At 34.3% G+C, this 27,243-nt stretch overlaps 1 protein-coding gene across 17 annotated transcripts in view; it reads left to right on the top strand.

Moving 5' to 3' along the window:
• The window catches only part of PPFIA2 (PTPRF interacting protein alpha 2), a 310,694-nt gene that overhangs the window by 204,619 nt on the left and 78,832 nt on the right, over positions 1 to 27,243 (top strand). For 15 of the 17 annotated variants that reach the window (XM_027902167.1, XM_027902160.1, XM_027902158.1 and 12 more), the window contains one exon: positions 7,119 to 7,193. The exons of the other annotated variants lie outside the window; for them this stretch is intronic. In XM_027902167.1, coding sequence (XP_027757968.1) covers positions 7,119 to 7,193 — 75 coding nt within the window. The remainder of the gene's footprint in view (positions 1 to 7,118; positions 7,194 to 27,243) is intronic. 17 annotated transcript variants of the gene reach the window in all.

Here is a 27,243-nt window from a genome sequence, read left to right as displayed (position 1 = left end):
CCAGCCAAGTTTCTATGCAATGTGGAATGCACTTCATCAATTCCTATCTCACCATTTTGTCTATGGATAAATGGAAGACCTTGCAGAAAGCTAGTAAACACAAAATAAAACACATTCACTATTCTCCCCTCATCCATGGAGCCAGTCCTCTCATCATGCAAGGCAATAAGGTTGGCCAGTTATCATTTGGCTTTGGCAAAATCTTACTGGCTCTTACCATCTTGTCCTTTGTGTGCCTGTAAATGCTTGCATTTTCCTGGATCTTCCCAGAATAATTCCTGTCTTTCATGATGCTGGACACAGCATTTGTGGTTTATCCATTCATCAGGAATCTCCCAGACTTCCATTATTTTCAAAGATGAAGAAGGCCTTACTATGACGCACCAAACAAGTCTCTTGGCATCCTTGGATCCCAGTGATCCACTCCCTTTGATCCACTCCCTTACATATGTCTTTTCCCCCTGTATTGTGGGTTATGCTTCACTCCCACAGACTCTGCTTCTGTGTTCAGGCAGGCCTGTGGACAGAACTTCACTGTAAATACTGAGGCAAGAAAACATGATATATGACACAGTGATGTCACAGGAAATAAACGCTACCCCATCAAAAAATGCTCACAAAGTTGAAGATAAACTGTCAAAAGTGCACTAAAAATGTGTCATGACCCTTTAAAAATGAATACTGAAAACTTTAATCTTTTTCTTCACAAAAAATATTGACACTGAAACTATTATTTTAGCAGTTACATTCTAGCAAAAGCATAACAGATTATTTTCATTAACAATTTTGCCTTTTAGACTTACAAAAATATAAAGAAAATCTTAAATCTTTGCATTCTTCCTGAATGCAAATTTTCTTTCATGTTTTCACTTCCTACACTAAAACTTCTCGAGGTGTTGTAACAAGCTCTAAAGCACTAAACTTGACCGATCATAAAAGGTTTGGTATGTGCACAGTACAAGAACTACAAATACATCCTCATTACTACAAAAAAATGCAATGAAAAATACTAAACAGAATCGAAGGTGAAAAATAAAACATTAATTTCTAGGGAGGCCTGTTTAAATATATTAAGAATCAGGAATAATGCCTTAACTTATTTCACAAAGTCATTGACAGTTATTTCAGTGTCTGACAGCTCCTTCAGCATCCCTTTGTGCCCTGTAGATTGAAAGGTTGTCATAAGCTTCCCATGCAAGAGAGACAGTCCTGTTTGGCTGAAGCCTGTAGATACCCCCTAGAGAGCAGAAGGTGGTAAGAGAATGCTGCTAGTCTTACCCCACTATCCATATGAGATCCTAGAGGTGCCAAACAACAGTCTTCCTGTTTTGTGGGAATTTTTACTTTAGGGCATGGGAATAATGACAGAGTTAATTTAGTTTATAATATTTACCATTTTATTTGTCTCTCAAAGAAATCTCATTCTGTCTCCTTGGGTAAGTTGTGTCACAGCAAATTAAATTGATACTGCACTGACTGCATTTTATTTAGAAATTTATTTTGGCAGAAGCTATACATATTTTCAAAAATTTTCATATATCTAATTATGCTAACAGTTTTGGAAATATGGAAACAAGGGGCATGGGCAGTTCTGCTACCGATTCTAGATTTTCATCATCTTCAAAGTTAAATTTGGTGACTTTTTCCTAAGTGTAAGGTTAGGTTATGTCTCACAAACAATGAGCATTGTTAAGAAAGTGTGAAGTTTTGAACAGTAAAGGTTAAGAGTGATTCAGACTAGGATCAATGTCAAATTCTGACTTAGCATTTCTTAAAGCCTTTGCTATTGCATAAGCCAGTTGAAATTGGCAGCTGTATTCATAAAGTGGAAATCTCTCTTCATTTATTCACCCCTGACCTTCTTAATGGTACAGTTCCCAAACACTCTTACTGCTGCTAAGTAACTGGTATCTTTCTTTGGTCTTTTTTTTTTTTCATCCATTGAAAAGTTGTGTGGCTAATGTAAGACAGGACTATGAAATATTTTGGGATATTATATATGAATATGCATGGAATAGTTCATAAAGCAGCAAATGAAGACAATATTTACTAGATGCCATTAAAATTGAATAAAAATAGGAGCTCAGATTAACTTCTTGGTTAGAATAGAGATTGAGTATAGATTAGGTCAGGAAATACGTAATCCTTATATGCAGTTCAGGAAGAACAAAATATAAATTATTATCTTATTTATGCCATTCTATAGCTATAATTGACTTAATATCTGTCTGAACACGTTTATTGTCCTGCATATCTTTTTCCTGTTTTGCTTCAAACTTTGGGTTCAACATTTAAATTGTGTATTTGGAAAGAAGAAACTGTTGGAATGAACTTCTTCTCCAAACCCAGTTTTTTGATCAGTGTTCTAAGAAAAGTGTCCAGTTGATCTTCACAGAGGAAAGCAGCTACCAGGTGTCTTAGCTAAAAATCAAAAAACCACTGGTTCTCTTAAGATTAATTAATGGCAGAAAAGTATACGTAATATACTTGCGAATAAAAGCAGCCTATTCGAATCAACATTACCACTACCTTCGTATTCATTAGCAGGTAACTAGGAGAGGTTTTATTCAATAGACTGTTCATGAAAAAAAAAAAAAAAAGTGATTAAATTCTAGTGTGGAAATGTTTTTTTAAAGCTCTTTATGAGATGCAGATCTGGAGAGAATGAAGAAACAAATTTGACAGCAAGCAAAAAAGTGGGAAGCAGTTGCTAGGAGACAAAGATTGGTGATATTTTGCACCAACAGCAGTACTAACGTGACATTGACTAGATTACATTTCAAGATAATGTGTTTGCATTTAAAATCCAGAGAAGTACCCAGTCATCTCTGCACATGTTGGATACATCCTGTGACAAGGAGAGAGCAACCCCCTAACATGGAAGGGCAACCCTTTTCTGCTGTGTCTGTAGCATTGCTATCATAAATCACAGAGTGATTGTGTTGGAAAGAACATTAAAGATCATCTAGATCCAACAGCCTGCCATGGGCAGGGACAGCTTCAACTAGACCACATTGCTCTGAGCCCCACCAAACCAGCCTTGAACACTTCCAGGGATGGGGTATCTACAGCTTCTCTGGGCAATCTGTGTCAGTGTCTAACCACCCTCACAGTAAAGAATTTCTTCCTAATATCCAATTTAAAGCTGCCTTGTTTCAGTTTGAAGCCATTCTACTGTGTCCACTCAAACTCTTGAAAAAAGCCCTCTCCAGCTTTCTTGTAAGCCCCCTTTAGGTACTGGAAGGTGCTATAATGTCTCCCCAGAGCCTTCTATTCTCCTAGTATTTGTCCTTTAAAGATGCATGTTCTGATTAGATGCCATCTGATTAATCTTACTTTATGAAACCTTTTTTGGTAAAGCCCTATCTTTTTCCCAAGAAAATAGAAATTTAAACAATGTGTTATTTATCCAGTGATATATATGATGTCACTTAAATAATTAATGTAAAATATATTAATTCATTTACTTTCACTTCTGAAAAATAGAAAACAATATAATATTCTAATCACAAATTTGCATTCATCATATTAAAAAAAAACCAATAAACTTAAGTTAGATAAAAATAGTTTGCACTTGTTCTAGCTCCTTTTTCTCTAATAAGATAGTGACAATAAACACCACTCTTTCTCACATCTCTCAGAAATTAACGTGGTTCTTTTTGGGTTTTTTTGCTGTAAATATAAATTTTAAGAGGGAATCCAATACAAAATCCTTTGCAATACATTTGTATATGGCTGAGAAGTAAATTTATAATGAGAAATACAGTTACAGCTTCTGGGCTGTAAACCAGAGCAGATTTCTCTTTCAGATCAGAGTGCTGTTATAACACAGAGAGTGTTGTTTTCAGGCTTTAAAATGTCTGTATAAAACCCATAAGGATTCAGTTCTACAGTACCACAGAGTGTAAAGTTTAAGGATCATTTTTCTGATTCCAGCTGCTTGTGGAGCTGTGACATCCTCAGTAATGTGGCCTAGTTGATTTGCAAGTTTCTAACCCCATTCAAAGTGAATGTCAGTTTTAGACATTTTAATGTATTTTTAAAAACATGCAATATCCCTTATAAAACACTTAATCTTGAATACATTGACATTTCAGAAGACTTATGAAAATTTCAAGTAAAATTACCAATTCATTGTATTTCATTCTGGTTTTTAACAACTGCCATTTTGCAAATTTTTCCCTTAATCATCTTGTCCCTTAGTGGTGCTTGCAGACAAAAGGATTGAAGCCAGAAAGATGACTAATTTTTCTGTGTGTTTTTTACATCTAAGCTGAGATTTTCATTGAGAAATTGTTGTCTACAAGCTCCAAATGTGGTTGGGCCTCTTGAAGACAGATCTACACCCCTCACTGGTGGGACATGGACTTTATTAGAGGAGAGCTAGTGAAAGACATAAATGGTGGTGGAAAGAGAAACAGGGTACAGAAAGAGAGTTTGTGGATCCACAGAGGGATCAGGGAAACCTCTGGAAAGGTGGAGGGCATGGTAGGAGGAATGATATGAGTTCCAGGTGGTGGACTTACACTGCCTTGGACTTTTCATCCACATGGGTATGGAAACAGGCCATTGAGCAGACCTTGGAAGCTGGTAGAAGAACTGGAGAAGTAACACAGTTTTTCAAGCAGAATATGATTCTAAAATGCAAGAATAAAAGAAAGACAAATGAAGTAATAAATAGTTCTGCTACTTAAACAATTAAAATTGTTCAATTATAGCCAGAATAATGGATACATTACAATTTGGTGAGAAGCACTTTTATGAAAAATAGAATTAGATGGAAGTTACTAATACAGTAACATTAATAAATCTAATAGTTCAAATTAATTTTACCTATTCCAAGTGTATTAATATCAAATAATAAAAATAAAATTATATAATTATAAATTATATAAAATGTGATCATAGATGACTACATAGATAACGAGGACGTTTTCCAGGAATTATGTAGATCATTTTGGACAGCAAGATTTATGATTAAAAGTGTCTGCATACACTTTTGATGAAAAATAGTACAAAAATTTAATAAATAGCAAAACTATTTGGGGTTCCATTGCATTTTTTCACTGTAATCTTTTGTGCTGACATATGAAAACAGTTGAAACAGTCATGCAAATTTGTAGCAATTTTCACTCTTACCACTGCCTCTCCAAGATTGCTCAGTCACTGGCATTCAGGATGTCTTAAATTTCATTTACTTCAAGTGAGGAACAGGCAATCAGTTACTGCAGCTCAGCTATTGCTTGACACACCCTACAGGAAATGTCCACTTAAGCTACAACACGCATCTTTGAAAACATTAACAGTTGATATTTTCAGTCTAATGGTGTTGAAGGAACAGAGGGAAATTGATAAATCAGAAATGGAACTAAAAACTGAAGATTCCTTCTAATATTGATAATTTAATATTTCTTACACCTGACTACTCTTCAACTTGCTTTTCTCTTGCTCCTTTGAGGAAATCACTTGTGATTTCTATTCTGTTAAGGCTAGCAATATTGTTTTGTATATTATAAAACTATAGTTACACAAGAGTATTCAAAAAATTTATGTAAATACGTGACATAAATTCTCAAATTTTGGGCTTTTTTAATAAAGCTCAAGTATGAAAAGAGGAGCAAAAAGCTCAAAGTACTGCATAAGCAGCTACATTTGCATCTGTTAGATAGGCGGAAGAGTTTTATTTTTAAGTGCTTGTTTCCTGAATACGTATTTCATCTTTAGATTTAGATAGTTTTAAAATTTAGTGAACACACTATGTTATAGTTTTGCTAAGTATTTTTCATCTAATAAAGTCTAAGTCATTCTTGGAATACAGTGAGTCTGTTGCTAAATCTCACTTCTCTCAGTAGTAATGGAAAATAAAATATATAAGGAAAGTTAATATTTCTTAGACTAAAAGTTATCACTGGAAAAAATATGAAAACATTAGGACATTTACAACCTTTTCAGAGACCTCCTGTATTTTTCAAGGGTGTGAAAAAAATTATTACATACATGAAAATCTGTAATGTTCTATTGTACATGAAACATTGATTTTTGGTTTGCTTTGTTTTCCAGCTACGCCTTTTGCTCTAATAGAGTATGCTGCATTACCCTACAAACATTGCTATTAGCATTAAATATTCTTGGATCAGCAGCTGGAACAGCACTGCTGCAGTGTCACTGGAACATGTATAGGAATGGATCCTGAGTGTTGACTGACTAGCCGGGTTGTAAAGTCATTTAATGTGAGGTGCCTAGTGAAGTTATGTAGTTTAGGAGAGGAGTTGCCACAGGTCCCTTAACAGCTAGGACAGAGAGTTACCCACGCACAGCACTGGAGTTCAGGTCTAATACTTTGATGGTTCTGGGAGACTGAAACTACATTTCCAGCTTAGGTTGTCTCTCGCTGCATGAGCTGACGCTGAGCCAGAGCACTCAAACAGCAGTAAATATGTCTTCAGAGGTATTAGGTTATCGTTAATTATTGATAATAAATGTTGAGTAATAATTGTAATTGTAGTAGTAATAACAATTTAGTGGATCATAAATGTCCTTAGAACAGACTAGGTTATTTATGAAATTGGTGAAAACGCAGTGGACTTTTCTGCTTATGAGAGTATACACTGTTTATGACTTTTTGCAAAACCAAAACAAAAGCATGATGATATTAAAAAATCTATAGTATGTGTGCCTGGAGGCAGTGCTGCAAGTTATTTTTGCAACACATTTTTTTGCATTCAGTTACTCTAAACAGATAGTTATCTTCTGTGGACTGGACTTAAAACACTTGCAAATGTTTTTTTTCCTTATCCTTTGCAAAAGATGATGGCCAAAGTTTTATTTTCATGCCTAATGTGGTCTTAAAATATTTGCATTTGTTATGTATTCCATAAAATTATAGGCAGACTGTGGAACAGCAGTATGGCATTTAAAGTTTGACACTTATTGTAATGGGTTAACTCTTCCTTTAGGTAGGTTTAAATGTTTACTACACAGTATGTCTCATGAAAGGGTACAACACACATGCCTGCAAATAGACTGGCAGGACATACAGTAGTGTGTATGGCAGATTATATAATCTTTAAAGACTAATAGAAATTACGTTACTGCACATATTTTGATTTTTCTTCTAGGTAAGGGAACGACTGAGGGTTTCTTTAGAAAGAGTCTCTGCACTGGAAGAAGAACTAGCTGCTGCTAACCAGGAGGTAACATAAAACACTTTCTCCCCTTTTGAGGTTAAATTCTCTAATAATCTGTCCCATGTGTTCCCTGTCACTTTTCTGAAAGCTCTAAGAAAAAAACCAAACCAAACACCTCGGATCAATTACATTCTGAATAAGCTTCTCAGTGAGGCTTGTTTAAGGTGGCTGCAAGATTAATGCAACCGTCTGTTTACTGATTTATTCCCTTCTTCTATTCCATTGTGAGCTAGCCAAAATCCAAAACCTAGTGTCAGATTCCTAAATTTCTTGTTCAACATGAAAAATTAGCAAACCTACAAATACGTCAGATACTATAGACAATTCAATAACCTGAATTGTCATTTTATTAAGTAAAATTCACACACACATATACACATTATATAAGTGTTAACATTGATGGAGGAAGGTTTGTGGATGACCTTGAAATGTAGGTTTCTCTCTTCCCTTTTAATTGCAGTGTATCATGGTGAACTATGGTGCCATATAACTATTGTGAACCAAGACAAGAGATTTTGTTTTCCTGTTTGTAGACTGTTCTGTTTTGTTTGAGATGGTGAACAGCAACAGATAGTTGTATTGAACAAACAACTGTACACACATATAGAAAGGAATTTTGCACTCTAAAGAGATGATTCTGAGGCTGGAAAATATAAATAACGGAGTGTGCTGGTGACTTTACTATTCCCATCGTGTTCTGAATCCACCTGATTATGCTTCTAACACTGTTAAAAATAAGTCAGAAAGCAAGTTGGATTAAAAATATTTTGGGTTATGGCCACTGGTGTCATTTTACTCAGGCTTAAGATAGAAACTGAAAGCAGCCAAAGACAAACTTAAAGTAATACAAAATAATTCTTGAGAAGTGAATTACCTATAATTCAGAATAGTGTATGATAATGTATTTTTTCCCACTTTAATGGTACTTCCTTAAAATAATTTCTTAAAAATGGGATCTTCAAATAAGATATTAGCACTTCTTTTTTATAAATATGATAAACTATGAACCTATTAATATGATATTTGGATTCATCCCTTTGCTCTGTGAAGTAAGTGCACAGTATCTGTACTAAAATAAGATCCCTTTTTAAATCTTCCATTTTGTGATGTCCAGAAAACTTGGGTTCAAATTATATATAGTTACACTATGTTGTGTAATCTGTTTTTTACACTAGTGTTTATTAAATAGAAAGCAGTCCTTTTGGTCAGTCAAGCAAACTGAGATGCATCGCACTCCCCTAATCCCTGCTGTTCATTATCCAGTTAAACCCAAGTTCACTTCACTGGGCATGGGACCAGGTTTTAGAGCATTGACTTGCTATATGGACTTTTAAAATTGTAGTGAAACTTTTTTGACAGTAAGGAATAAAAGCATACACAAATAAATTAAACTGAAATAGGATTTCCGTAGATTTTCTTGCCCTAAATCCTTAGAAATTTACAAAGTTTGTGTCTACATGATAGTAAAAACATTTAGGAGGACACTGAATTAATCAAGCATAACATGAGCATTAACACTATTGGAATATTATTATTCCACCTTCCTTTGAGGACTTGTTAAAGCTGAAAAATGGAAATTCATTTAAATAATGAAAAAAGGGAAATGGGAAGAGATGCAGAAGAGAATGACTGGATGATTTTCAAACAGTTAGTGCATTTGAACAAGAATTCAGATAATTTTCACAGAATATTTGAATAAGACAAAATTAATTAGAGGACTGTGAATAAGCAGGCAATAAAGCACTTCAAAAATGTATTGTACTATATATGAAAATAAATTGTCTAAGTTTCTAAGGGAATTGAATATATTTTTCAGTAATTTCTGCATTCCTGTCTCAGTGTCTGTTCTCCCAGGAAAATTAGTATTTTCTTTCATATCAATTTTCTCATACCTATTCTAAGAGTGTACTATATTCAGACCCATATCTAAACATAAAAGGATCACAGTAAATTGATTCTCTGATTAAAAAAGTTATGTTTAGATATATGACAAGTATCAGATAAAGAATGGTAGAAATGTATATGTTAAGGTCTCACCTTTCTCTGAAAGCTTGTGGCTGTGTCTCTGACACAGAGCAACAGTGAGAAACTGCAGACATTTGTGAGTACTTATTGAAAATACAAATAAAACCCCAAAAATTGAGGGAGAACAACTATAGCTTTCCATCATTAGATGGTAAATAAAATCTCATTTAACAGTCTTCGTAGCACATTGCATATATACAAAAGAGACTGAAAACATCTGTAACTGGCAAAGCTGATTTCAGTTCTAGTTGATAACACAACCTTACAAAGCACTTGATATTTAACAGGCAATAGAAACACATTTGAAACTCCAGGGGCAAGTGAGATGGACAGTTGGACCTGTTGGGCAAACTTAGCTTGTGTAGCTAATATTTATATGAAATTACACAAGGGTAATAGAGAAGGGCTTTGGTCTTATGGGCTTATATTTTATTAAAGTTTATAATTTATTAAAGAATGGATTGAAAATTCTTTAAATATATGTTTCACTAGAAGAGAATTTATTTCATTATTTATTTTATTTTGCTGCAGCTGATTAGTGGCAGTGGAAAGGACCATTATACACAGCAGCAATCTGAATTGATGTTACAAGGGCAAGATAACTGTCTACAGTAATTAAATTCCATGGTCATGCTTGTAGTATTTGTTTTCCTCCACAGTTATCACATGATATATGCAAAATTACCATTTTTTTTTCATTTCTGCTTACAGTGGAAGCCGTTCACAACTGGTGGATGTCCTGTTTATTGTCTGTTGTAGCTAAGATGAATAGAAGATAGTGTTAACAATTTTCTGAGAAATTTACCATCTGTTTTTAGTTAAAATTACTGTAAAACATGGCTACATTTTCTTACCCCTTAGGTGCTTTTCAAATGTTATTGCTTTTGATCTTCCACATAACCCATGGTTTGTCCAAGTAGTTTTGTCGCTGAGGGTTGTAATTTGCAGTTAGCAATTAGACAAGCTGCAAGTGGTATATCCAGTAACAAAGCTCAGTGGTACCATAGTGTCTTTCTGTGCACATTTTTCTGGGCAAATGTGATGTTTTACAGTGAGTATCTGAATATTTTCGAAGTCTAACAACATTCTGCTAATTGGCTTCTTTTTTACACATTAATTTGAGAAGAATGAGTCTCATTCGTGAGAGAAGTGGGATGTGAATTTTCCTTCCCAGTTTTGTCATTTATGATCTTAATGGAAATTAACTTTAATAATGAAAATACTGACAAGATAACCACTTTTGTTCCACAGCTTTTGAAATACTCTTTTTCTATTATGAGTGTGAGTCTTTGTTAAAAGTATGCTAAAGTATGGCAAATGCAAACAACACACTAAGACTAGTCATTAGTGCCATTTATCCCCAGGAACTCAAGTGCTATTGGCTTCCACAGTTCAAGGATACATAGATTATAGACCATGACCCATAGTGATGCTTTTAAATTAATTTCTGTTGCAATGCACAGTGTTAAATGACAACTATTGCAATTTCTATTTACAGATTTCACTGTTTCCCAGAACTTCTGATATATAGTTTCAAAAAAAAATGACCTTTAGAGCTTTTTCACAAGACTTTTTTTGTCAGATCAAGTTTTATACATAGTTAATACAATACTGGGAAAAAGTTGGGGGTTTTTTAATGACTGTGCTTAATTTGCACTTGAATTTTTTCCTGCCTGTTTTAAACAGTTACTCAGACCTTGCAACAACTTTACCATATAATAAGTGGCGTTGCAAAACACTATTTTGTTTCTGGTTAATATGCTGACTTTTCCATTTTTCCTCATTAGTAGAAAATGTGGCATGGAAAATATAGGTTTAATTACATCTGTTTTCTCAGAGATATACTTCAGAGATATGCTTCAGGAACCCAGACAGTTCTGGGATGGTGTAGAATATGAAATAAGAGAAACCACTGATTTGAGTGTATATATCACTGCACTACCATATACTTCTCCTCAGCATTTGTTCAAATTGCCAGTGCCATTTCCAAATGTCAAATAACATTATAGTGCTTCTGTCAACTGACACATAGATTATATTTTTAAACTCAGGCTTCCTTTTAAAACCTCATTGTTACAATTTCTACTTGCTTTTACAGAATTTTACTTAACTTTGAGGCTAAATTCAATTCCTAGAGCTCTCAGAGAGTTTGCAGGAGTTTTGGATCGTAGATCTCTGCTTCATATAACTGCATACATTCTCTGGTTTGGGCAGAGGGTTTCTTCCTGACAGTGAGTTACTTTATTCATTAGAGTGCCCTAATGCTACTTTTTATAGCATCTATTAAAGACTTCATAAATGATTTACATCTCTGAAAAGAAAGGATGGTTTGCAATTTATGACTCATTATGTTCTACACTGGAAAATGTAGCCATTTATTCGCCAAAGAACTTTCAAATACCATGTTAGTTGCCTAACTTCTGCTATGCAAGGAAAATCAGGAAAACAATAAAAAATTCAGTAAAACTTGTTACAGCTGGCAGTTTTGATTCTGACCATGAGGGATGCTGCAGACATGATTGCAGTATCATCACTGCTAGTAGAATATTTTTTAATGTTTAATATATATGTATTTTGAGGTGAAACCTGAGCTAAATGTGGTATGTCTTTCTACCCATGGTTGCATGTGAAAATATATTTTTATGCTCAGCTTTTTCAGTTCCTCTTAGCTTAAGGTACTTTTTTTTATAGGAATTTCTTGGTGGCCTTGGGCTTTGTGTGTAAATACAATGGAAAGTGATTTCTTGAGTACAAGTGTGGTTAAAGGAATAATTTGCTGGGGAAAATAGCATGTGCATTTCTTGAACGTATAATATACCAAGAATTTCATAAATCCAGAATTCAGAAATTATGGATATCAAAATTTTGGATGAAACTGGGTGAAGTTCAGGGACCTTTTTTTTTTCTGAAGAAGGCCAGGCAGATGGCTTATACCTATTTCCAGTTACTTGAGTAATAAGATTTTTTGCAAAAAATCTGAAATACCATTCCTCTCTAATATCTCATTTTACCATATTTCCTCAGAATGGTATAAATGAAAGTTTTTTCTTTCTGAACTCTCTTCTGTATGTTAATTTTTAAATTTTTTTTAAGCTGTTGGTTTGCACAGGTCTAACTCTGAAGAGATCTTCTTTGTGATTTGAAGTTTATTTTTAAATGTCTATGAAAGTATAGCAAAATATGTATTTTCTGCAAAGTTACACATCATTAAAAATATCTTGATTTGAAATGTAATTTTTATGTTTTATATGTAATTGCTTTTTGTTCTGCCTCTAACCTTAACCATCTTGTTAAATGTTAACTCTGCAGAAAGTTATTGTTGCCCTTAAGTTTTTAATGTGGGAATGATGCAGAATGCTGAAATTTTTTTTTGTGGATTTTTCTTATACTACATGTTCCCCAGCATTAATTTATTTCTCTATGCATTTGAATTAGTATATGTAGCATAGCAGCTGAAGAAGTTAAAGATTACTACAGCAGCACTACGTTCTTCATTGCCTAGTTTTTTACAAAGTAGAAAAGAACTAAGCACAAGAAATAGTTAAGGTGCTATAACTACTTCCTTCTATGTCATTAGTTCATTCTAATCTAAGATCTCAGAGGGAAAAGCCCACTAAAATTATTTGTCGGCTTTGGGCAACAGGGCTGATTTTGCATTGTCATCACTTTTTTTAAATAAAATCACATTTCACTAAAATTCGGTGCAGAATAGTTCTAAAGTTCCATGCATTTTCCAGTTAGCACCTGAAGAACAATAGTTTCTTTTGGCATATTTGACATGGACATCACTATTGCACTTGCAAAAGTGGTTTCTCAGTACCATTTCCATAAACTTTACTAAAAAAAAAAAAAAAGGTTTCTAATTTTACTACCAAAAAACATTTATTTTATATCATGACAGCAGATAATGATTTTGCAGATATTAGTATTTTTATGCAAAAATCTCAGTGATTTAGGCCTATTTATGTGTTGGCCACGGTGTAGTGTTGGCAACAAAGTCATATATATATTAAATGAGTTCACCAGCTTTGGTCTTCACTGGAATGATTTTGCAGAGCAGAATTGTGTTGCTGCCCAGATGTTTAGGGTGTTTTCAAAAGACATCCTGAAATGCTGTGTTCTCTTTCCCCTCCGTTTAGCATGTGGCCACCTGTAACAAATCCTAAAATACTGATGTCATGTTCCCATTTTGCACTGACTTTTCAACCAAGTTGAATGCCTCCTTATGTGTTCTTTAGAAGAATCCAGTTTGCAAGAAAGGGTGCATGGTCTGTGCTTATGTGTTCATGGAGTCCTTAAGGAAAAACATATCTGAAGAAAGAAGATTTTTATTCCTTCACAAAACAGTGTGATTAATAGTTTTAATAAAATGTTTGCTATTGAATATTTGATAACTTTTATATATTTTTCTATTATTTTTATATTCTTTCAATAGCATGTGATAAAGAAAATGGTTACTTTTTGGTTTGTTTTTTTTTTTATATATTCTAGAATCCCAAATGTGCTTCAGAGTTTTACTGTTGTTGAGGAAGGAGTCAGATTGTTACACCAAAAAGATAAATAATGGCTACTAAGTATCTTCACTGCAATTTTGATATTTTTCCCAGAACCTTTGTGTCATGGTTAATTAATTCCCCTTCATTTTATTTACTTTTAAAATTTTTTAATGGGAGTTGTTATTTAAAGATTTGTGACTAAATTAAATCCCAGTGTCACAGATTTGTCATTGAAGTAGTTTTTTTCTACTCCAATTATGTGTAAGACAGCCTGAGATCGTTTGCACCTCTCAATTTTTTGCTATGACACATCCCTGTGTATCAATAAGCATGCATACATTGCTCTTAAACTGATATAAGCAGTTAAAAGAAAAAATTAAGTTTAGTAAAATAATTCTTAAAGGAACATGGCAAAAGGTAAAAAAGCAATGTCAGTGATTTGCTACTTCCTCATTCTTTACTCTTCCCCCAAAACCTGCTGTGCAGCTATGAAGCAATATACATTAAAAGAGCAGGCATATCGATGTTAGAAAGGTATTTTGCAAATCTCTTCAAAACTACTTCATTTTTATGTCTGACAGAAACATTTGGTTTAATGAAACCTTGGTCCCCAAAGATTAGAAACTTGGGTGATTAAACGCCTTGTCTTACCACTGAATAAATGATGACTGGAGAATTAAAAATTCCCAGTTTCCTTTAAACCTTGCAGCACAAACTCTGTATAAAATTAGCATTTTCATCAAAATGAGAATAAACCTAATCCAGCATATTCTTGTGCGTGTATGTATGTGTTAGTGTGTGTGTTTTAAAAGCACTGCTTTTATAGGTTGCTCTTTATGAAAACAAATTAGGTGCTACTACTGTAATATAAAAATAGGAAATATAACTAGGAATTATGTGACAAATATTCATACTATTCTTTTGTCTAAATTTTATATTCTCATTTTTGTAATACCTGTGGCCTAAGTCTTCAGACTTTTACCTTTGGCGTGAAACTTCATTTCTCTTTGCATTAAAAATGTGGCCAAATATTAATTGTAGTTTTGATTACTGAAGAAATATAAATATATAATTGTTCATTTATGAGTAATACATTCCATCTTCACATTTATAGTGGAGTGCTTTCATTTCACATTTTTACTGTGATTATTACTCCCTTGCTACGCTCCCAGTAGAGCTCCAGTAAAGGACCAGGATGCCATTTTGTTGTAAAAAAATATTCTGAAACATGGTTCCTGCTCCATAGCATTTGGAGTATAAATTTGCCTCATAGTGTCTTTTGCTTTATAGCTGTGGAATGGAGAGCATTATTGTAAAGCCAGGGTAGTACAGTGACCTGGGAAATAGATATGGTGGACATCAATTACTCTTTTTATTATCATAGAGGCTGTGCAATGTGAGGGTCTCACATGACTCGGGCTAATTTGATCTGGTTTGAATATTCTTTCTCCTAAGAGCATTGAGGTTGATTTAACTGGGGTGAGTGGTTCGCTGTTGCTACAGCAGAAAAGGTAGGATGCAAGTCAACAGAATTAATGGGTGCCACGGTTGACTTCATAAGTATTGACAAGTGGATTTGGCTAATTTGTGTAACTTGATTTTTGACAGCTGATGGTTGTACTGGCATTTACTCAGGTGCACAGTCTGTCTCACAATTGTTGTTCTGGAAAAGGACACAAATCCTGGTATTCTGTAGGAATCGTAGACTGTTCACTGTGTCATAACAGTGAGGCTGGAGCTGAGGGCAAGGGAGGAAGCAACAGCGCTCTCCATGAGGTCCTGAGCCCAAACAACTGTAGGACACAGGGTTCAGGGGTCATTACATAAAACTGCTCTGCAAAACATCAGTATGTATGAACAGTTTGCTGGATCTCATCAGGTTGAGTTATTTGTGTTATTTTTGGGGTCTGTACAATGTTTTATATTCACCGATGAAGGATCCCAGAGTATGACACTTCTGCACAAAAGCAAACAAATATATCGTTATATGATAGAGCTCTGTGAAACTGAAGTCTCAGAAAGTGATAAACAGGTCTTTTATATCTTCTCTTTTTATTCCAGATAATTACAGAGTAGGAAAGCTCTGAGTTTCTAGCACACGTTTTTTGGATTTCTTATTTACCAAATATTCCTCACCCAAAGTAGAAAAAAGGGAGAATGAGGAGATGGGATAATAGCCAAGGAAATACAAGCTGAAAGAAGAGCACAGGATGGCATGAGCCAGATATGTGGCTGAGCATATTTCACAATCATTTCCCAACATACTGAAAACTCCAGGAGACTAATGAAATTGGAAGGTTATTTGTGTATGGTTAGTTTAGGGATTGTTCATAGTCACATGGGATTAGTTACCAGGAAAATTTCAGTTTTAATGTTTAATGTTTTTTTTTAATGTCTATTTTGCAGCCTGTTTAGGGATCTTAACAAATCAATAGAATGAAATTCTCAGCAGGCTTGGTTTCATAAAGTCATGTTAGCAAATGCCTTACTTTAAACACACTGACTTGCTAAAGTAAAGAACATAGCATACATTTAAAGGTATGCTTGCTGATACTCATTGTAGAGCTCACTATTAATTGTACAAAGTATATCCATGAAAATTTTAATGTTTAATGTTTAATTTCCTCATAGTAGTCATAAAATGCCTTTCATGAGACATCAGAAAGACTATATAATTTCTCTTTGATCTATTATTTTTGGAATTCATAAACTTTGAAATGGATGCCATTTTATCCAGCACTGGAGGTATCGATTCATGTTGCTTATCTTTCTGTCTGTGTCAGCTTTGGAGTCATTTGACACTGGTCAAATGAGATGTTCAAGCGCATCAAGTTTGTTTCATTGCAAGAATCAGTCTTGTTAATTCTTTACCCTTAACAATATTTTTGCACATTCGTCTTGATGAAAAGGCAAAACACACTCAATATCCTTTGGTTTTAATTTGCTGGAATAATATATTGTTTTAACATTTGTTCAATGTGCTTCTTTATCATGATTATGCAATTTTGTGTACATTTGTTAAATATTAGATGATTTGTTAAGATCATCTACTGACTCTCAAACAGGATTTTAAATATAAAACAAAATCATAGTATCTTTTATACCTATTACTCTACATAATAATTTTAAAATGTATGATAAGCCTTACATGCTGCATTTGAATAAAATATTTAAATTGATTACATGAGTCAATAAATAAAATAAACTTCAAGCTTCAGTAGGTTCATATTTATTAATCAATATTCCCATTAACATATGAACCAGAAAATGTGTCATTTGTGTATTCACATTGGATCACTACAACCCAAAAGTGCACAGGCAACTCTTAGAGTATTCTGCAAATCCATAACTTAGTTAATTAGCAAGATGTCTTAAATATTTTCTTTTTAATTTAGTGCAAACAACTACCCATCATAGGCCTGTAATAGAAATACATATAGAAATAATTTTACCTGGAATCCAAAAATGTAAGAAATATTTTGAGTTTGATTAGGAAATGTCAACATTAGGAAATAATAAACAATCTTCATTAATATTACTAGGGACTATCAAAGTTTGGGTGGAATTATTCCAAGAAGAGACATAGTGGGCTTAATTTACCTCAGTCTATTAAAAAAATGAAACTGCTTGTTTGACTTCGCACCTGGAAAGTGCAATTTGGACACCTTTAACCATGTAGAATACATGGTTACAGAAAAAGAAGAAAAAAAGAAACTGTATTTATAATTCTATGGCATTAGAAAGTGGCTATCGTATTAGATTCCTTTCTGCAGTAATCCTAGGATAAAACCATTATTTTAGATGTTCCACTTATGATGAATGTTCTTTATCATTAAGAAATAGATAACATTTTTGTCAGGGAGGCCCATATCCTTGATTTTCACTGGAGAAATCTGGGGAAAAAATTATTCCCAGTAAGAATGTCATTGAAAAGTATTAAGATCTTGACTAAAATTAAATGGGTACATTTAGTTTAATATTCAAAATACAGACTTTAATTCACTTTACTGTGCTTCAGTTTCAACAGACTGGGAATTAGATTTAAGTTGGGATTTCTTCAGTTGGTACATGCAGATCATGGTTTTGATATTGTTTAATTACAGTTCTGGGGTAAGGTTCATTTCCTTTCTGGATATTCCTCATATCCTATCTATCTATTGTGTTTTCGTGTTTTCTACAATCAGTAACACAGGTGGTGATTTTAATACAGATACACTGTATAGAAAAATATAATAAAACTGACTATACATTCAGAATAGTGGTTCTCATAACAGACACGTCTAGTCAAAATACATCTAAACAATCTCAAAGTCTCTAGGTGATAATATGAAGACAAAGAATGCAAAATTTCATTTGAGGAAGACTGTTTTTACCCATAGGGAAATACATTAATATAACCAGAAGAGGAAAATGGATTTGCAGTGCAAATAGCTAAAAACTCCGTTTCAACCTAAGCAGGATTTTTCAAAATGAATTATATACCTTAAACAGGGGTACTTTTAATTAAATGCTTATGAACTAAGAACAACTGCATAAAGTCCTAGAGGCATGTTATTTTATTTATGGACAATGTCCTGGATACTAAAATTATTTTTGTATGTCTAAACAAATATATATATCTATATATGCACACATAATTCCATACACAGAGTGTATGGAATTATATAAACAAAATATCCATGTATATATTATATATTTTATATGTATATGCACAATATGTGTATATGTTTCAATAACTCATCTGTTATTGAAAAGGATGAATATTTTGATGTTTATGCCAAGTTCATTCTCTGATCAGTTCAAGCTCTGATCAGCTGGAAATCAGACCCTGTACTACCAGTGAACTCTGGAGCTTCTGAATACTGGTTTTGGTACATTACTAGAGTCTTTGTGAGAGTAATAATGAAAGAACAATAATTTGGCTATTATTTTGTTGAGCTTGGTTGGGAAAAAAAAAAGGCAGCAAAAGAAATTGATCAGCAGGTGTCAAATACACAATATAATGCAACCACGTGATTGATGTTTGTCATTATTTTTCCATTGTGTTAGTCTTTGTAAAAGACGGGGGGGGGCAGGGGGGGGGCGGTGGGGGTGGTTTGTTTGTTTACTTAGATAAGGGTTTCTGCAGAAAATACACTGAAATGCTCCGGGTAATCTTCTATGAAAAATCTTGACAGATATTATTTTCCATAATAGCACCTGCAAAATTGCTTTAAATTACTCCTGTTCTGTGTACAAAATGCTGCCATAGAAATAAGTGGTGCATGCTCTAGACTACACATAATAGCATAAGACAGGTAGTTAGTTATTCAGTAACATTTTGCTCCAAAATTCATAATGAATTGAAGGAGACTAATAAACTGTATTGCCTTATTACCAGCCTAAAATGTTAGTGTATTACTTCTAAATGTAAAAGCTACTGCTGACCCAGGCATTTAGTGTTCAGAAGGAGTCAGGGCTCAGTGCCACAGCCAGATGCTGTCCCTCGACCACAGCACCCTCGTCACGAACACAAGTGACCTCCGTAGGCATGTCAATAAAACAGCCAGGACCTGTCAATAGTTATCATAAGCACAGACCATCAACAGTAAAAGACCATGGGGTTAGTATTTTCACATTTTCCATTTAAAATTAGGACTCTGCCAAAGATTCTGAGCACTTCCAGTCATTTTTGCATGTTTTCATTCATTTTTTGCACTTCAGTGATGTGGAAGCGCAGTCTGAATGTGCTAGCCACCATACAAACAGGGGTGCAGAGGGCAGTGCCAGCATCGAGATTTTGAGAATAAAATAATCAAGAAATACCAGAAGCTGCAGAAGCAAGAGGTTTTAGCTTTCTTTGACAGAAGTTGAAACATAAAAGGTAAAGACCTACTTAAACCATAAAAGTGGGCTGGAGCTCAGTGTACTAAGTATCCCAATTTTTTTTTATTTCCATTATTTATTTCCGTTACTGTCTGATTTGCTACTACTGTCTAATCTCCAAGGGTTATAAAGGCTTCTTCTTGGGGACGATTCCACTTTAATTAATTTTTTCTGCATAGCAACAAAAGGTAAACAGCAATATTTATAAAAGGTCAGCAATCTCAAAAAGGAGGGAAGATAAGAATTCATGATGTAAATATGTTGAAAATATGTATTACAACTTCTACAGTTTTTTCTTTGAATAAAGTAATATTTTTCTTGGCATGTCAGGTCAGGTTTTAAAGGACTCAATTGTGTAAAGTTTCTAGAAGACATATCATTAAATAACAATAAAATACACTGAAATCCAGGCAAATAGGAAATAAACCTAGCTGAGGTTGTCAGTCAGACACAAACACTTAGTTCACAAGTGAATTTTCAGAGTACTAAAAACAACCTACTTGCAAATTCGACTGATTCTTTTTGTTTTGCAAAGTTGAATAGGAGAGAAGCAAAGTGCTAAATTAAAAAAAAAAAAAAAAAGTTTTTTCTCTTCCCCCAAAGTGAGCCCAGAGTATATTTTTAGGGCTGATGGTTTCATTTCCTCACTTCCAAAGTTATTTTTTTCAGTCCAAAAAGGCCTTTTATTTTATTCCCTTGAAGTGTGGCTAATGTTGATTATGATGCTGTATGGTCCATAGGTATTTTAACTCCTACCTGCTGTGAAAATAAAGCCTTAAGTCCATATTTGTACTTTTAAATGTAGTTGGTCGCAAAGCTCAGAACCTGCATTGCTGAATGAAAAAACTAAAGCATTACAAAACCAAAGTAATCTTCAGGAAGATTCATTTTTATCTATTGTTTCAAAAGACTTTGTATGGATCTACGCGCTTCGTTTTTGAAATCAGAATGTGCATTTATGATAGCCTGAAGAGCATCTTGCATTCACTCTTTCAAATGTTACGTACATAGACAGTCATCAATCCTGTGCAGTTCATTCGTGATACTGACACATACTGAGATTTTAGCTACCACTCCAGGAAAAAGGTTCCCTTCCACCACCAGAAGCCAACACCTCACTTTTCCATATGCATTTATTAATTTAATTTACAAATGGATAGCTCCAAAATTCTGTTTTGTTTTTCTTCATGGAAAGCAAATATTTCTGCTTTTGTCTTAGTCCCTTCATTATCCTATCTATCAAAGTTATCTACTTTGGTAGAAGAGAAGGAATTTAGATTATTAGGCAAGGTTGTGAATCTCAGACTTTCTTCTGCTGTTTAGTAAAGAATGCTGAAAAGGCATTTGAGTCACACGTGTCCTGGGTTTTGGAAACACTTTGGTGCTCTTAAGAAACTGTTGAAGGGGAAGCTTGTGATGAGAAATTTCTGGATGCTTACTCATGGTGCTTCTGATGTTTTGCTGATAGGCTGAGAGGATGGAGGCACATTTTAAAGTGCTGCAGCTAAATCTGTCACACCTTAACTGAGAGATTCATTAAAATTACAGCAAAAGCTGAAACTATCCAGTGGGATTCTAATTAAACATTGATATTATCTTTTGAGTAGGATCATTAAAATATTCCTTTTTAGTCATGGAGAAATACAATCAAAATTAATAGTTTGACATATTTGAGGTTTTTATGTAAGTCCTGTTCTTCCAATTTACAGCAGGCATTCACAGAATTATACAATCATAGAATCCTTAGGGTTGGAAAAATCCTCTAAGATCACTGAGTCCAACCGCTAACTCAGCACTGCCAAGTCAACCCCTAAACCGTGTCCCAGTGTGTCACATCTACACATCTTGTAAATAACTTCAGGGATGGTGACTCCACCACTTCCCTGCCTTCCAATGCCTGATCACCCTTTCAATGGAGAAATTTTTCCTAATATCCAATCTAAACCTCCCCTGGTGCAACTTGGGGCCATTTCCTGTTATCATATTGCTTGTTATCTGGGAGAAGAGACTGACACCCGTCTTGCTACAACCTCCTGTCTGGTAGTTGCAGAGAGTGATGAGGTCCCCCTAGGCCTCCTTTTCTCCATGATTAAGACCTCCAGTTCCCTCAGCCACTCCTCATCAGACTTGTGCTCCAGACCCTTTACCAGCTGTGTTGCCCTTCTCTGGACACACTCCAGCACCTCAGTGTCATTTTCTTTAGTGAGGGGCCCAAAACTGAGAACAGGATTCAAGGTTCAGCACTACCAGCACCGAGTACAGATGGACAATCCCTTACCCAGTCCTGCTGGCCACACTACTTCTGATCCAGGATGCCATTGGCCTTCTTGGCCATCTGGGCACACTGCTGGCTCATGTTCAGCTTGGCTTTTGATCAGCCCCACCATTATCCTTTTCCAGCCACTCTTCCCCAGCCTGTAGCATTGAATGGAGTTGTTGTGACCCAAGTGCAGGACCCAGCACTTCGATTGTTGAACTTCATACCGTTGGTCTTGGCCCATTGATCCAATCTGCCCAGATGCCTCTGCAGAGCCCTCCTACAGCAGATCAACACTCCTGACCAACTTGGTGTGCATCCTGTGCTATGTTTGTAGTCCACAAGAGTAAAAAAAGTATAGTATATTGTTTATACAAGATCCTGGTAATAAAAAATGCGTATTACCATTATAATTCCTTCCAAAAGTTATATTTAAATATGCGGAAAATGAATGTTAATTTTTGTCCCTATAGCTAAAATAGAATATTGATAATGACAAATTTATTGTACAATTGAAACTATTTCAATCTATTTTAATATTTAAATATCTCTGATCTCTCTAACCGGTGGCTTCTGAAAGGCTGTGTATGTTGAGTTTAATCATCATGGCTAGGCTTCGCGAACGAAGATTTGAGAAGGGCTCTACCCACGCTTGCTACAAGTGCGCTGATGGTAAATTAGATATATAACTGGAAAAGGCTACGCTTACATTTATGAATCAGGATTTAATTGAAACAGAAGGAAATCACCTCAGTCTCTAAGCATCCTTTATTTTCTAAGCTAAACAGTATCTACCATAAAAAATTATAGAAATTGCTTACAGCTTAACACAACTACCCCTGACAAAATTAAAGCAAGGTCAGAAAGCAGTCCAGCAGTCTGAATTATATTTTCAGTAGACTGAAGTTGCTTTTTAGCACTATTTAAACTGTTAAGAACACAGTAGGAGGACTTCCAAGTGGGCAATTTCACTACTCTCTAGAGGACTTACTTACATAAGATCTGGATGAAAAATTGGCACAACATAGTCACAAGTTTGGTTTAGCATACTATATATGTAAAAAGAAACACCATAATAAGAGGTGATTGAAGAAAAATTCTTCTAGATCTGTCATCTGTTGCAAAGCAAAAAACACGAAATCAGGGAGTTTAATTGCCTGGGACAGACTTGTTCTAATGTTGGAAAAACACATAAACAAATTCAATGGTTTAAAGTAGGACAAGTTTATGAAAAACAGTTTTTTAAAAGCTTAAACTAATTGTTTTATCTTTAGCCTTCATTTTTCAAGTGATCCAGGGTCTTACTGGTTTTAAAGGATGGTCCAATATTATATGTGTGTATTTAGAGCCTCTGTTAACAACAAAACAGTATATTTGTCTTGTTCTAAATCAATTTAATGATAAATAAATTCAAAGTGGAAAAATTGTGATAATTAAATTTTAAAAAGGCTGTTTTAAATATTAAAAGAATCCTACAAAAAGAAACCTCTGTAAACATTTGGCCTGAAATATTTATTAATTAAAAACTCTTATATCTCTACATACTATAATTAATTTCAATGAAAAGCAAAATTATATCAAGATGCTTACAGTAATGACATTTAAATCCATTACTAGTGAATGATTTCAAATACAATTTAAATAGCTAAAACAGTAAGGAAAACAACAATAGAGAAATTGATTAACTATTTTAAAAATCAGAATAGGATTTTATTTTACCTACAAAGTGGCCATATACTTTTCAAAGCATATAAATCTTTTTCTCTATACTGTACTGTGTACAGTGCTCTGTACTGTATCACACTGGGAGAAGGGAAGTATGCATGCAAAAGAGAACTGGAACAGTTTTCTTCACTGCGTCTGAGAAGTGGGAGGACCAGGTTAGTGTATATTACAGAAATGATTTTATTTCATAACTTATTTATGGAATTTCTTTAGTCCTTTGATGGTATATATTTATTTAGCCCTAGTAATGGGATTCTCTAGTCTGTTTTCCCTCCAATCAGGAAAAAATAGATGCATGGTGTTAACATCCATAATCCCATGGTGTTAATCTATTTCAGACATTGATGACCCACTGGTGATGTTCCTCTCCCAGTGTTTATAAAAGGAATCAGCTAACCACTTTAATTTAAGCATTGAACACTTTGGCTATTCAGTTATGTTGCAGTGTGCCAGCCAGATAAATTAAAAATGTTCAGTTAGTGCAATTTTGCCCTAAGTCGCTGGGTGATACATGATGCCAAAGGCTGAAACTATATTTTTTCTGTATGTAGACCATGCTCTGTGCAGTGATCCTTTTTTACAGCAGCATTGGGAACAAGGCCTTGGGGACCAAGATTTCAAGCAAAAGAAACTGCTTTGGGTAGAAAAGTACCCAGAATGCTATTTTTGTACTTTACAGTATATTATACAATTGATGGTAACAACAGCTTCTCCCTGAGGGCGTCAGAACACTTACAGAAAAAGCCTACTGGTGAGGGCATTATTTTGTCTGGTTCCTCACTGCTCAGTATTCTCTCATTCACCCCAAATCTAATCACCACCAGCAGCAGTCATCTCAGAGTTCCAAATCATGAATCTACCTGACTTTTCAAGTACAAAATCATTCTTCCTGTCTAAAGTTGTAATTTTTCTTTCCAAAGTTGTCAGTGCTATTTATGGACCAAATATCACCATTATTCATAACAGAAAAAGGAATGCATTTAGTTGCTTTCCACCAACCTCGAGGGATTTCCACTTAATATTTGAACTGGGAAATATTTTCTCACATATTTTTATCTGTTATATCTAACAAAGATATCTGACAAGTTTCTTACTGTTTTGTAGGTTTTATGCTGCTTTCTTATTGATAATAGCTCACTGATGATCAAGATTTTTGAATTACATGAGACTACACAGACCAAGTGCACAATTAAAAATGGATCCAATGTAGGCAACTTAATAAAAAAATAAGAGTAATAGGTTGGTAGTTCTTTTTCATTGCTGTTTTAGAATCACAGAATCATAGAAAGATTTGGGTTGGAAGTCACCTTAAGGGTCATCTAGTTCCAACTCCCCTGCCACAGGCAGGAACACCTTCCAGCTTGCTCAGACCTTTATCCAACCTGGCCTTGAACACCTCCAGGGATGGGGAGTCCACAATCTCTCTCTGTTCATAGAGTGGTGATGCACTGGAACTTCATAAAAAGTCAAGAACTTCTTCCTAATATCTTATCTAAACCCACCCTCCTTCAGATAAGGGATATCCCCCCCTTGTCCTCTCACTGTATAGAGAATTATATTAACTATTCATAGTAAAATTAATTAGCTGAAGCCTGAAACTGTAATGAGGTAACAAATGGCACTCAAACAAGTTCAGCAGCCGAGGTACACAGTCATGTAGGATTTTGTATATTTAGAAATGGATTCTGACCTCATACCTCTCAAATAATTTTAAATTAGTTAATTTGCAGTATACCCAAAGTAAACATGTAGAGTACTGCTTTTCCTGCTTCTTTTTGTGTCTCATGAGAGACTTTGAGCTGTGAATAAATCCATTGCATCTTTATGTATAGCTTGTGCATTCCAGTTTATTTTTATGTTGTCTAATAAGACTATTGGTATATTTTGTTATTTTTGTGTGTTAGTTTTTCCATCACTTTTTGGTTATCCTTCAAAGTTTTGTACCTTTGTTTTCAACTACAATGTAAATCTTTCATTTCTTTCATTTTTAAATCTTAGTGTCCTACTATGCTTAGTAATCAGACTGTCTCCCTTGCTAAATAGATAGAATTTATTCTTTTGCTTACTGATTTGTGTTTTCATGTTATGTATATTATTATGAAATTATTATATTATTACATTTTCCTTTTAACCAACATGGCTGATGCATAGGGTTCCATCATGACTTCTTCCAGTCAATTCTGGCTTATATATTCATATTCTGTTCTATGGTGTATTCTAATATTTGAAATTAATATTCCCTGAACACCTGGATTCAGACTATTAAGTGTATAGGCATGATATGTAGATTTGGATGTTTATAGAAATGGAGACCACTTTAAATTTTGAGTCTGAATGACTAAATTCTAACTTCCTAAGAAACATGTTTCAGTGCTGCCTATAGATAATGGACACAAATTCTGCTAAGATTTTGGAGGGAATTTATGTAGGTAATATAGTGAGGATACTTACTAAAATTGTAATTCTAGAAGCTGGGCTTTAGGAATGCTAGAATTATTTCAGAGTTGAGACAAAAAGGCAGAAGTTGTATAGGGTTATGTTCAGAATTATTGCAACAGAGCAGGACTTTAGAAATAGTGCCATTTGTCTCAAAATGCCTTTGACATCTGAAAGCCAGAATCAAAATCAGTGGAAATTCTTTAAAGTTTCGATGTGTGTTGCTTGTCAGTCAGAAAACTAACATACAAAAGTGATAAGAATGTTGAAGATCAACATGCTTGTGAGAAGAGAATAAGCTAAAGGAACTCTTCAGGATAGAGGGTATTTTCATGGGCTTAAGCTACAAAAGTTAGAAAGGTCCAACTAGACAGGTAATACTCTACATTTTATTCTTAAACTGGCAAAAATAGCTTTAATTTTTCTACTGACTGTTTGGTAAAAAAAACAGGGAGAAAAATATAGACTTGTGAAAGGAAGCTGTCTTAATACTTGAAATTTTACACTCTTGTTTAGAGTCTTACTGAAAGGTGTTGCTGTGGTCCATGTCAAGTGTGCTAAATAGAAAAATGTCTGGGATTTTGGAAAAGGAATTTAATCATTTGATGTCTACAATTAGCAGCTGATAAGGAAAAAATATTGTGATGTGCTGGGTTGTATTCTAGAAGGTATAATTTGGACTTGAATATTTAGGTTGATTTCCCGTTTTGGGTACAACAATGCTGAATAGATTAATGCATTTATCCAAATTCATTTTCTATTAATCTGTCTTGGGGGTTGGGGTTGTTCTGGTTTGTTTTCAGTAGCTATGATGCCATCCTTAAGAATATTACCTTTTACTTTTTAAAAATGGAACTTAGCTTGCAAATCATTAAGCATTTAACCTTAGAAAGTTAGATAGTATGTTCATACTTGGAAAGCTATCTGTGGACAAGTTTGGTAGTAGATATTTGAAGCTGAATATCATAAACATAAAAGCATCAATAGAACAAAAAGGTGTTTTTCAAAAATAATATTACTGAATTTTATCTACTTTGAACCATCCTTTTCTTAGCTAGATCTCTGATATTATCACTGTCTGCTGTTGTAATAATCATTAAAATTGAAAAAGATTCAGGATCTACCTAGGAAAAAATTTAGTCATCTGTGTCTTCAGCTTCACTTATTTCTTCGTCATTATCCCTTGTGCCATGTTTTGGCTACCTCTTTAGAAAGTTACACAAATGTTTCATTGATTAAATTAGCACATTTG

This window comes from Empidonax traillii, unplaced genomic scaffold (genome assembly GCF_003031625.1).
Source record: "Empidonax traillii isolate 1590-97213 ecotype Southwest subspecies unplaced genomic scaffold, ASM303162v1 scaffold846:size362177, whole genome shotgun sequence".
Taxonomy (NCBI): Eukaryota; Metazoa; Chordata; class Aves; order Passeriformes; family Tyrannidae; genus Empidonax; species Empidonax traillii.
The sequence above is the reverse complement of the archived record's forward strand: the minus strand, read 5'-3'. Positions and strand labels throughout refer to the sequence as shown.